The sequence below is a fragment of the Hemiscyllium ocellatum genome, chromosome 18, assembly GCF_020745735.1.
Source record: "Hemiscyllium ocellatum isolate sHemOce1 chromosome 18, sHemOce1.pat.X.cur, whole genome shotgun sequence".
Classification (NCBI taxonomy): domain Eukaryota; kingdom Metazoa; phylum Chordata; class Chondrichthyes; order Orectolobiformes; family Hemiscylliidae; genus Hemiscyllium; species Hemiscyllium ocellatum.
In genome coordinates, this window is record NC_083418.1 from 33,496,831 (window position 1) to 33,509,415 (window position 12,585).

The following is a 12,585-nucleotide window of genomic DNA, read 5'->3' on the forward strand; positions in this document are numbered from 1 at the left end:
GCATATTGCAGTGAACTGACCACCTCACTGTACACCTTCGCAGTGAGGCCAGATAGGTGCAATACTTTGTAAATCTTAGGCATCAATTCAGTCACACTTCTAGTTGATTGGGGCCTGTAATCTAATCAAAGTTTTTTTGTTAAGATGTTTCCATATTATTATTTCACTTTTTGCCACATATAATACTCTTGGTCTTATTGTGTTACTGAAGAATATTTACAGGGCCTGATAAGGTAAAGAAAATGTGAATTTTATTCATGAAATATCATACTGTGGCTTCATCTTGCTGTAAGGCTACAGGAAAATGCAAATCTTTGACATTAAAACTCTCCCTGTGGTGGTGTATACTGTCTTTTTAGCATATTACACTTATTAAAACACATTCATAGAATATAGTTATCAGTGGTGAGTCAGCATTCATTGCCCATCCTGTGAAAGGTGGTGGCGGGCTGTTTTTGAATTCCTCTAGCTCACACTAGATTGATACGAGGAAGGAAGTTGCAGGGTTTTGACCCAAATTTGGTGAGGAATGATGTTATAATTCAATGCCAGGATGATGTGTGGTTCCAAGAGAGCTGATAGGTGGTGATGTTCCCATGCATCGGTTGCACTGTCCTGACAGGTGGTAGAAGTCACAGGTTTGGAAAATGCTGTCAGAGGACCCTTGAGTTACTGCATTGCATTTTGGAGACGATGCACACTGTTGTCACTCCCTTGCATCAATAGGGAATTTTGAATGCTGTGAATGGAGTACCAGTCGAGTGGGTTTCTTTGTCCTGGATAATATTGAACTTCATCAGTAGCAGCTGCACTTATCTACGCTAGTGTGTAGTATTTTGTTACGTCCCTGACTTGGATCATGTGAATGGTGGACATGGTTTGGGGAGACATGAGTAAGTTACTTGCTGCAGAATTACTATTTTATGACCTGTTCTTTAGATTCTGTATTCATGTGACTGTTCTAATTAAGTAGCTTATACTGCAAATATGTGAAAAAAAATCAGCAGGCAATGAATCCATATATGAAAAATAAAAAGCAAAATGTTGAATCAAAATGTAACATTGTTAAAGCAGTATGCAAATAGTTTAAACCAATGTTCTGACTTCTGTCTGCTTCTAGGAATTGTAACCTGTAATTGGGTCGTTATTCTGAGCGTCTGTATAACAGTAATGTGCGTCTTCGACAGAACAGGCAGAACATTTGTGAAACTTCGGGCAACCAAAAGGCGTCAACGCAACCTCAGAACTTACAATTTACGGTATTAAGGAATAGTTCATAATTTTCTAACTTGGGTACCTTGTGGTGCATGCCTGGAAGCTGGTTGTATAAAGTATCACTTTTGCAGAAAGAAAATTGTAGTCAGTCCAATTCCAGATGGAACTTTTCTACATTATAGCAGTTGCTAGGCTTTGTGAGATAGAACTTAGAATGTAGATCATTACAGCGCAGTACAGGCCATTCGGGCCTCCAATGTTGCATCGATCTGTGAAACCAACCTGAAGCCCATCTAACCTACACTATTCCATTATCATTCATATATTTATCCAATGACCATTTTAACGCTCTTAAAGTTGGTGAGTCTACTACTGTTGCAGGCAGGCCATTCCACACCCTTACTACTCTCTGAGTAAGAACCTACCTCTGACATCTGTTCTGTATCTGTCACCCCTTAATTTAAAGCTATGTCCTCTTGTGCTAGCCATCACCATCTGAGGAAAAAAGCTCTCACTGTCCACCCTATCTAATCCTCTGTGCATCTTGTATGCCTCTATTAAGTTACCTCTCACGAAAACAGTCTCAAGTCCTTCAGTTTTTCCTCATAAGACCTTCTCTCCATACCAGACAATATCCTAGTAAATCTCCTCTGCACCCTTTCCAGTGCTCCCACATCCTTCCTTTAATGAGGCAACCAAAACTGTACTCAATATTCCAAGTGCAGCCACACCAGAGTTTTGTACAGTTGTAATGTGACTTCATGGTTCCAAAACTCAGTCCCTCTACCAAAAAAAGCTAACACAATTTCCTCTACATTCATCATCAACAGAAAGCTGAATGGATCCTTTTATATGATCCTGTTTTGAAAAGGTGTGATGACTTAATGAGACAGTTAGCAACAATGATGTAATTGTTCCTGCTTTTTATAAAGTTCCTCAGAGTTCCTGCTTTTTTTGTCTCATCTTTTCTCTTTGTCGATGGGGCAATTAAAATTAATTTAAATAAAAATCAATTCTTGTTTCTGACCTATCATTAACGGTTGCATATACATGGAAGGCACTTGTGGCACAGTGGTGGTGTTCCTATCTCTGAGCCCAGAGGCCAGGGTTCAAGACCCATGTGACCCATTCCTGAGCAGATTGATTAAAAAAAAGTTGCTGCACTCCCCTAGAATGTGAAGTGACAGCTTCTGCAGTAACAGGGAATGGAGACAGCAGTTGACCAAGGTAAATAGAAGTTTGAGCCCTTTTGTAACACAGTGATTGAGTGGTAGGAAGCCTGGGTTTAAGTCTCACCTGCTCCAGAGGTAACTAATAACATCTCTGGACAGGTTGATTAGAAAAACAGGATATCAGCTCAATTAGGCTTAGTCATACAGCATAGAAACAGGACCCTTTAGCCCACCATGCCTATGCTGACCAACAAACACTAAACTACATTACTCCCATTTAACTGCACTTGGTCTATAGTCTTAGAATAATAATATATGGTTTCATCAGTAATTCAGTTGATAAAAATTAAAATATGTTTAGGTTCCAAAGTCTGTACTGAGTTAACAGATCCCAGACCAGATGCAGCAATACCACTGGCAAAGTAAGGATCAGTTTTTTGAAAATCTTTTTTCTGCTGTCTATCCATTGACTGAACTGTGAAGAGCATTTGTGTACAGGCAACAAGTGAAGACTGGAAAGTGATAGCATTGCCTTGCTAAATGCTCCACATGCACTGGTCACCCATCAAAGATGCACACATTTCAAATTTGTACCTGATGAACAGGACTTGGCTGAGGTGGTAGAAAATGGTCAGTGTTGGCACTCTATCCCAGCTTGAATTAATATTTATGAGAATTGGGAGAACAAAAGATGAAAGATTACTCAAGGACTAATATTGTTGCCATTAATGAATTGAGCAAATCTCAGTTTTTGGCAAGGGAATCTTGTGAAGAATATGAGGAGACGTTCATTAAAATAATCACTAAACATTGGCTCTGAATGACCTCATGCCTGCACACCTAGAAACTGTCATATTTGTTGAAGTTGTTAGAAATTGTCTGCAGCCTCCTTTAATTGATGTTTAGAGGCACGTGTTAGTAATTCCCAACATGTTAGCTTGCAAGGCTGACCAAAGGCTTAAAGTTACCAGATCAAAAAAAAGTGGAATACTGAATGTCTGTTGCAAAATGTATTTCATGTGGCTTTTATTAATTTGCATTAATATCATTGACTCTTAAATACCATATGCTGTGGTCTAACAAGCCACTCACTCAAAGGTAGTTAAGGTTTGACAACAAACATTACTAGCAACACCCACATCTCATGACAGAATAAAATAAAGATCCTGTAGTGGAGCTTGAAATCATATCCTTCTGACAGAGCTGGCGATGAAGTCAGCTTACACTTAGACCATTTCAGCTGTGAAGTTAAGAAATTAAACTAGCAGTGCAATGGATCATAAACCATTTATCATTGATGGTCCAGATTTTTGCTGCAGAATTCACAGGTAACAGCCTAAACAGCATTAAAAAAAAAGCTTGCGCCAGTGATAAATTTGGAACTTTCTGAAGGGAAATGTGAGTACTGAAGTCAAGAAACATACAGTATTCTCTGTCAGGAGCTAGAGCATCTCTCGATAAATTGAATTTTAGATTCTTTATCTGTTACTTTTTTTGCATTTTGTAGCCTACACTTTTGCCTTTTAATCTAAAAATAATTTGTCTTGGATTAAAGGAATGAAAAGGTAACCGACCACTTCAATACATTACAGGATCCAGAAAATCTAACCCCAGATATATCTTGCTAATTTAAAAAATAAATCACAATAATTCTAAATAAGTTTGAATCTGATTTCACAAGACAAAACTCTCAGATCAGTGTGTGATAAAGGTTCATTATTATCTGGAAACCTGGGTGCTAACGTGGAGGTACCATGTACATCTTCAAGTTGACTTTTTAATTTCTATACTGCGCATTAAGAGCAGAGATGACTTCACTTTCATTTTTCATCTGTGAATGGTAGCATGGTGTCAGATGTTTGTTGTTATATGCATTTTTAATAAAGGCTTACTTACAATTAGAGGTGAATAGTTCAGTATATTAGGAAAATGGCAGAAGAAAGAAAAATCTGCTTGTGGCAGCAGTCCAGTATCACAAGATGACAGAACCATGCAGGAAATCAGACAGCTTGTGCAGGTTCAGTTGGAGTGAAAGATGCTTCAGTTTAGCAGTCTCCAAAGCAGTTAGGAGTGGGATCAGTGAATCAGTGAATCTAGCAAATCAGCAAGTCAGTGTTTGTGGACACAAGATAATAAAGGTCCAAAGCCAAGGAGATAAGACTAATTATTAAACTCCTGAAAGCTAACAGTATGGAAAACCCTACAAGTTTGTTCTGCAATTGCTTAAAATTTAGGTATCTGTAAGATTGTTGTTGAAAGTAAAAGGATTGACTTTTTGTTTCTGATATTTGTAATAAGTCTATTTCGATATGTATTGTTAATTTGAAGGTGCCAGTGTTGGACTGGGGTAGACAAAGGTAGTTGCGCCTGATGAAAGAGCAGCTCTCCATAAGCTAGTGCTTCCGAATAAACCTGTTGGACTATACTTTGGTGTTGTAATTTTTACATATGTAGTGTAGCATTGCTCTTGTTTTTTTTCTTTTGTGTAATGACTGTTTAGTTTGTTAAAAATCCATTGGCACCCCTTGTGATTATGTTTAAGTGACTGACCATCACTGTTGACAAGTATCAAAATTGAGATTTATGGTCTTTTAAGCCAAGTCTCGTTCTGGAGTCTGAACTGTTCTGTATTACCAGAATGAAATGGGGATCTAACGCCAGTCAATTACTTTCAGTGCCAATTAAATGCATGCCAATACAAATATGCAAGTGTGAGAAAAGAGACTTTGAGTTTGGCATTGTATCTGCTGTTGCAGTCTGTTAAGCTAGATTTCATCCTGGGATTTGACATGTCCAGTATTGCCAAAAACTGTGATTTTAACAAGAGTCAGCTGGTCCCTGATTGCATGGTATATTTGAAGCAGACATCAAATTTGGATAAGCCAAATTAGCTATTTTAATAAGCTTTTAGTTCCAGTTAGCTTCTGGAGGGATAACTGTGAACTAATGACATTGAACCAAAACCTAATAGAACATTAAGCTCTAATGAATGGACACACATGACAGTAAAATTTTAAATATTGAGTTTTCAACTGTTCATTGAGATTAGAAATTGCCTTCAGCAAGGTTATCAGTTTAAAGTTGAACAAAAGTTTTTTTTTGTCTTCTAATTAAAACAAAACCACAGCCTGTTAATATAACTTATTTCCAATGTTTTAGTAATACGTCTGGAAATGGCAGTTGACAAGTGTCATTAGACGTCTATCTGGTATAAGTAGGTACATGTACCAATTTTCATACTATCTAGTCATCTGAAGATAATTCTGTCTCAAATTCATGCAAAACCAACAGGAGGGCATTGATTGCTTCTCATAACTTTCAGGTCCAGCAACCAGTCAAGCTGCCAGCAATAACATTATCAATAACAAGGAGAGATTTTCTTTTAAAACATTAAGAAGCTGACCCATGGGTCAGATTAAAATACTGCCAGCTTAAAAAGTACAAATGGTTTCCATATTATGAACGCGTCAATTACTGTTCATTAAACAGTTCTCAATTTTTAACTACTTCCTCCCACAGTGTAAATAGTTATTTAGAGGATGTTAAGAATTTAATTCCATGAGATTTCGTAGCCAATTTTAATGATCTTGTGACAGTTTGAAGCAATGATACAATCTTTAAGTATTGCTTGATGGCTGATTATAAGGCAGTAATGTAGTCCTTTAGTTGAGATAATCAGTGAACCACATGCGCTTCACCCTTGCTGATTTATGATGCTACTTAAGTCCCTTGATTAGATAGCACCTGAGCAAATGATATAGCTTATTTGGTATGCTCAATCAAATGTTATTTTGTAATCCTGTAGACTTAACATTGCTTATATGTGTTTTTACAAAAGGCATCTCACCACCAGCACTTAGGGGCAATTATGGATAAGCAATAAGTGCTGGCCCAGCCAGTGATGCCCACACCTCATAAATGAATAAATAAATATTCACGGCAATTTGTCCTACAAAGGAATGAATGCTGAAATCTGATGGCCATTGCTCCATTGAGAATGAATTTGATGCATAGGCTTTATGCCATTTCTAGCAACTGCTTATTAAAAGATAGGCTTTCTTGTGCTCAGATTGCAACATTGAATTATAATCATATACTGTAACCTCTGAAGTGTTATAGTACAATAAAAACTCCACTAATTTTAATGATTGAATAGCTCAGAGCCAAATACAATCTAAAATTCCTAGTTTAAACTCTAGTCTGTGGTTAATTTCAAATGGGACAGCTTTTATGATGCCATCATTGGATGCCAGGTGACAACAAAATCTGCTTTAAGGTTGATATCCCTTGTTGAATGATATGTAACACTCAGCATTTGTGCTGTATGTAAAGAACATTTCTCTTGTTTAGGCACCAGCGCAATGCTAGCATATGTATGTATATAGGCAAAAGTGAGTACTACAGATGTTGGAGATGGAAGTCAAGAGTGTGGTGCCGGAAAATCGCACAGGTCAGGCAGCATCCGAGGAGCAGGCAAATCGATGTTTTGGGCAAAAGCTCTTCATTAGGAATATAGCCAAACAAGAGGGCAGAGAAATAATGAGGCATAAAAATGATAGAGAAGGTAAAGTCTGATGGCCTTAATGAAGCTGATTTGCAACTGGTGACGCTTTTGTTTTATCTACTCATGGGTTCTGGGTATTGCTGATAAGGTTTGCCCATCCGTTGTCTTGAACTGAATGGCTTGCAAGGCCATTTCATAGGGTAATGAATAGTCAACCACATTGCTGTGAATCGAGAATCGACTGTATACCAAATGAAGTAAAGATGGCAGCTTTCCTACCCGAAAGAACATTTGTGAACCAATTTTTTTTACACCAATTGACTATGGTTACATAATTGTCATTAGGCCAGCTTTGAATTCCTGATTTTAGTTGAATTTATATCTCATTATAGTGGGATTTGAACTTAAACCCCTAGAACATTTGTTTGAAGTTCTGGGTTGCTAGTTCAGTGAAATTACCACTATGCTGCTGTCTCCCATAATTTAACAGCTTGTGCTCTTAACATTGCCATATCTGGAGCAGTATAGGATTTACTTAGATCATTAGGAGTTAGGCATGAAGCAGGAAGTCCAGTGTTCTCCTGAGACATTGATGTACCATTAAGTTGTCAGATTTTGAAGCAAAACGATAAGTTGGAAAGATTTCCTCAGAGCTGATTGCTTCAAATATCAGTTTTATAGTTCTTAAGTCTTACTGTATTAAACTTTATCAACTATCCTTTAAGACAAAAAAATGCATCATTTTTCTCATGTAGTCATCGTTTGGAGGAAGAGCAAGCCAGTAGCTGGAGCAGGAGATTGAAATTTTTTCTTTGTTGTACTCGTACACAGGACACACAGACTGTAAGTACAATTACACTTTTCAATGGAATTTCTTTTGCATAAATGAAATAAACACATCAATTCAATGTTCAGTGTTTGAAAATTTAATTGAAAATATGGTGGCCATTTGTTTGTTGGTATCTTGCCTATGTCTGTCTTTCCTGCTTGTGGCCAGAGTTTAAGCTTTAACGCTTAAAGTGTTCTGCGAAATATATCCATGTCAGGTTGTGTTTATTCAATATTATTTTAGTATATTTCATTATATTAGGTGCTTAAGCAATCCTAAGAGACTTTCCTAGAATTTATTTCTATATTTAAAAAAAGAGGTTTGCATCTATAAAATACTTTCATGACTTCAGATCAACTCAACAGATGCTTTAGAGCCAGTGATGTACATTTCAGTGAGCCAAGTGCACAATAGTGGATGTGGCAGCCAATTTGCTTATGGCCAGCAATAGCAGTGTAATAATGACTGGATTTAGTGACCTTGACTGAAGCATCATAATAATAATAATAATAATAACAATAACAACCAAGGATCACTTCCCTGCTCCTCTTAGAAATAGTTGCACAAGATCCTTTGCATTTGTATCCACGTAAGAGAGCAGCAGAAATATTCTGTCAGTACTATTTTTGAGTGTCAGCCTAGATTTTTATAGTGCTGTCTCTGGAGTGGGACTTGAACTCACAGCCATTCCTCAAGCACTGAAAATCCTCTGGGGCACCTTCTAAACATCGTTTCTTTAATGAGCCCTAGCCTTGTTGATACGTTCTTCACTATGCATACATATTTAGTTTTCTTGCTGAGGAAGAGCCAATATAGTGTGATGAAACACATGCTTGGGATTCTGGTGTATATATCCCAAAACAAGATCATTTTAGCCATATCTGAGAGTCTTTTCCCTTTTCTGATTACTGCATTTGTGTGAAGAACTTGGAATAATGAGAAATAGAAACAAGAGTAAGCTATTTGGCCAACAATCCATGGAATCTTCAGGAAAATTGGAAGGAGCTAGATGCTCTCAGACTTAGTGTGCGTAATATGAAACCTTGAATGGATGTTATCATTCTGTTTACAGGTAGTTTGAAATTTTGGAAATTAAAACACCAGGAGATACTTGCCATTTGTTCTTAGCAAATACTAGCTTTAAAAGTACTGAACGCAGGTCAATAAGTCATGCAGTAAGATCACTTGTTATGTACTAACACTCAGCTTATGATATAAGCTAGCAGTTTTAATTCTGATAAATAGCAATTAATCAATTTTATATATTTAGTTTCATAAAGACTTAGACTTTCCTCATCTAAATACACATGAATGTATTTGCACACAGGAAAGTTTACACAAACGATTGTTGTATTCCTTGAAAGGTAGCAGATTATGTTATGACTTGATTAACATTTCCCGCCTGGAGTGGCTCAGTGGTTAGCACTGCTGCTTCACAATGTCAGGGACCTAGGTTTGATTCAGTCTTGGGTGACTGTCTATGTAGAGTTTGCATGTTCTCCTCCACCGGGTGCTCTGGTTGCCTCCCATAGTACACAGATATGCAAGTAAGGTGGATTGGGCATGGTAAATTGCTCCATAGTGTCCAGAGGTGCAGGCTAGGCGGGTTAGTCATGGTACATATGTGGTTACGAGTATAGAGTTGGGGGGCTTGGGGTTGGGATACTCTTTGGAGGGTTGTTACAGACCCAATGGGCTGAATAGTCTCTCTCTGCTCTGTAGAGATTCTACAATTCTGTGAAGATATTTGGTGAACAGATAGTGTAGTTGAGAGTCCAACTGTTTTCACTGGTTGAGAAATTTGGGGACTAAAATATGAAACACTTCCACACATCAGGGTGGCATAAATTAGAAACTTCTCCTTTGCAAACACCAATTCTTGCTAGATTACACAATCATTTTAAACCCACTTAGGTTGACCTACAACGCAGACTACGCAGAGAGACTTTGCCACCGCACCTCTCGTAAACTTCTCAATCATATCATGCACCAACTCCACAGCAGGCGCTACAACCTTGAAATTCAAATGGAGTCCACACTCACAGCCTGCACACAGGATACATCAGTGCAATTACGTGACATTGCCAAACAGACAAAGTGACAAAACTGCACCACGTACATGCACGCCAAGAACAAAAAACTGAAGAAGCTTGGCACTCTTACCAGTAATAGCAAAGCCCGCTCTGGAACCACAGTAGACAACATTATCACTGCGGGGAAGTCTATTGTCAACTTATCAGACCACACCCTTTGACCGGAAGAGATTGAAGTCCTGAGTAGGGGTCTCAGCTTCTGCCCCACCACCAAAATGGACTCGTTGGTTCTGGCAGCAGACACCGAGGAGTTCATCAGACGAATGAGACTCCGGAAATTTTTTCAAGGTGCCGGCAGGGATCCTACTGAGCACACTGAACTGGAACAGTCATCACAGGGATCTGTAGAGGAGCGACCAAAGAAGGTGTCAACATGGACCCCACTGGAGGGCCGCTGCCCTGGGCTTGACATGTATGCTCAAACTGTCAGGAAATATATCAATGCCAGATTCATCAGCTATACCCACAAGGTAGAGCAAAACATCACCCATTCACAACGCAATGCCATCCAGGCTCACAAAACCAATGACAACATTGTCATCAAACCAGCAGATAAAGATAAATTGTCATTCAGAATAGAACAGATTACTGCAAGGAATTGTCCTGACAACTGAACAACCAGGAACACTACAGGCAATACCAGCTGATCGACCAAAGAGCACACCCGAGAATTAAAGACACTGATCAGAACTTTGGATCCAGTCCTTCAGAGTTACTTACGCACCCTCATCCCACGTACTTCTCGTGTAGGCGGCTTCTACTGCCTTCCAAAGGTACACAAAGCCAACACACTGGGACGTACCATCGTGTCGGGCAATGGGCCCCTGTGTGAGAATCTCTCCGGCTATGTTGAAGGCATCTTGCAACCTATTGTACAGGGGAGCTCCAGCTTCTGTCGCGACACTACGGATTTCTTACAGAAACTCAGCACCCACGGACCAGTCGAACCGGGAACATTCCTCGTCACAATGGATGTTTCCGCACTCTACACCAGCAACCCCCACAAGGATGGCATCGCGGCAACATCCTCAGTACTCAACACCAACAACTGCCAATCTCCAAACACCATCCTACAACTCATCCGCTTTATCCTTGATCATAACGTCTTCACCTTTGACAACCAGTTCTTCATCCAGACACATGGAAAAGCCATGGGGACCAAACTTGCACCCCAATATGCCAATATTTTTATGCACAGGTTCGAGCAAGTTTTCTTCCCTATGCAGGATCTCCAACCAACATTGTACACCAGGTACATTGATAACATTTTCTTCCTCTGCACCAATGGCAAGGAGTCACTGATAAAACTACACAGTGACATCAACCAGTTTCATCCCACCATCAAACTCACCATGGACTATTCTCGACTGTCTGTCTCATTCTTGGACACATGCGTCTCCATCAAGGACGGACACCTCAGCACCACGCTCTACCGCAAACCCACAGACAACCTCACAATGCTACACTTCTCCAGCTTCCACCCAAAACATATTAAAACAGCCATTCCCTATGGACAAGTCCTACGCATACACCGAATCTGCTCAGATGAGGAGGAACGTGACGGACACCTGGAAGTACTCAAGGATGCCCTCACAAGAATGGGGTACGATGCCCAACTCATCGACTGCCAGTTCAGATGTGCCACAGCAAGGAACCATAATGACCTCTTCAGGAGACAGACACGTACTGCAACTGACAGGGTACCCTTCGTTGTTCAGTATTTCCCAGGGGCTGAAAAATTATGCCTGTTCTTCGTGACCTGCAACACATTATCAATGAGGATGAGCTCCTCACCAAGACCTTCCCCACACCTCCACTACTTGCCTTTAAACAACCGCTAAACCTTAAACAGATCATTGTTCGTAGCAAACTGCACACACACGCACACACACACATATTCTCTCACACTCACAAACCCCACCCCAGACAGACAAAGACCCACATGCACACATATATTTTGTGGGGTGAATTTGTACTTGCAGAGTTACATTGTACTTTGCTCAAAAACTGCATGCATTCATTATCTCACTTTTTAGATTAGAATCAATCTAAACATCAGGTCATAGACAGAGAACACAGGGGGCTAACACCTTCAACATATTGTCTAGCTATCACCATTGTTAACAGCTAACCCGAGAATGCAACTTTTTAAAAAAAAAGTTTTGTGATTTACACATGAAAGAAGTGAAACTATCACTGTATTATAACAGATGAATAGCTTAACAGACAATCAATGTTTCAATGTATAATTTCAGGTCCATCACACTGCAAATTTTTGCTATAGATTCTGTGTTACGATCGAGCCCTCCACTATCACCTAATGAAGGAGTGTCGCTCCGAAAGCGAGTGTGCTTCTAATTAAACCTGTTGGATTATAACCTGGTGTTGTGTGATTTTTAACTTTGTACACCCCAGTCCAACACCCGCGTTTCCAAATCACTTTAAATAGAGTCATTGAGATGTGCAGCACAGAAACAGACCCTTTGGTCCAACTTGTCCATGCTGACGATATCCCAACCTAATATTGTTCTACTGGCCAGCATCTGGCCCATATCCATCCAAACCCTTCCTATTCATATACCTATCCAGATGCCTTTTTAAATTTTGCAATTGTACGAGCCTCCCCTACTTCCTCTGGCAGCTTATTCCATATATGTACCATCCTCTGCATGAAAATGTTGCCCCATAGGTCTCTTTTGTATCTTTCCCCTCTCACCCTAAGCCTATGCCCTCTAGTTCTGGTGTCCTCTACCCCAGGGAAAAGACCTTGTC

General features: G+C 39.5%; 1 protein-coding gene across 1 annotated transcript in view; it reads left to right on the forward strand.

Annotated features, from left to right (window-relative positions):
* The window catches only part of dagla (diacylglycerol lipase, alpha), a 179,587-nt gene that overhangs the window by 58,539 nt on the left and 108,463 nt on the right, over nt 1–12,585 (forward strand). The window contains exons 5-6 of the mRNA XM_060838471.1: nt 1,121–1,259; nt 7,647–7,734. Coding sequence (XP_060694454.1) covers nt 1,121–1,259; nt 7,647–7,734 — 227 coding nt within the window. The remainder of the gene's footprint in view (nt 1–1,120; nt 1,260–7,646; nt 7,735–12,585) is intronic.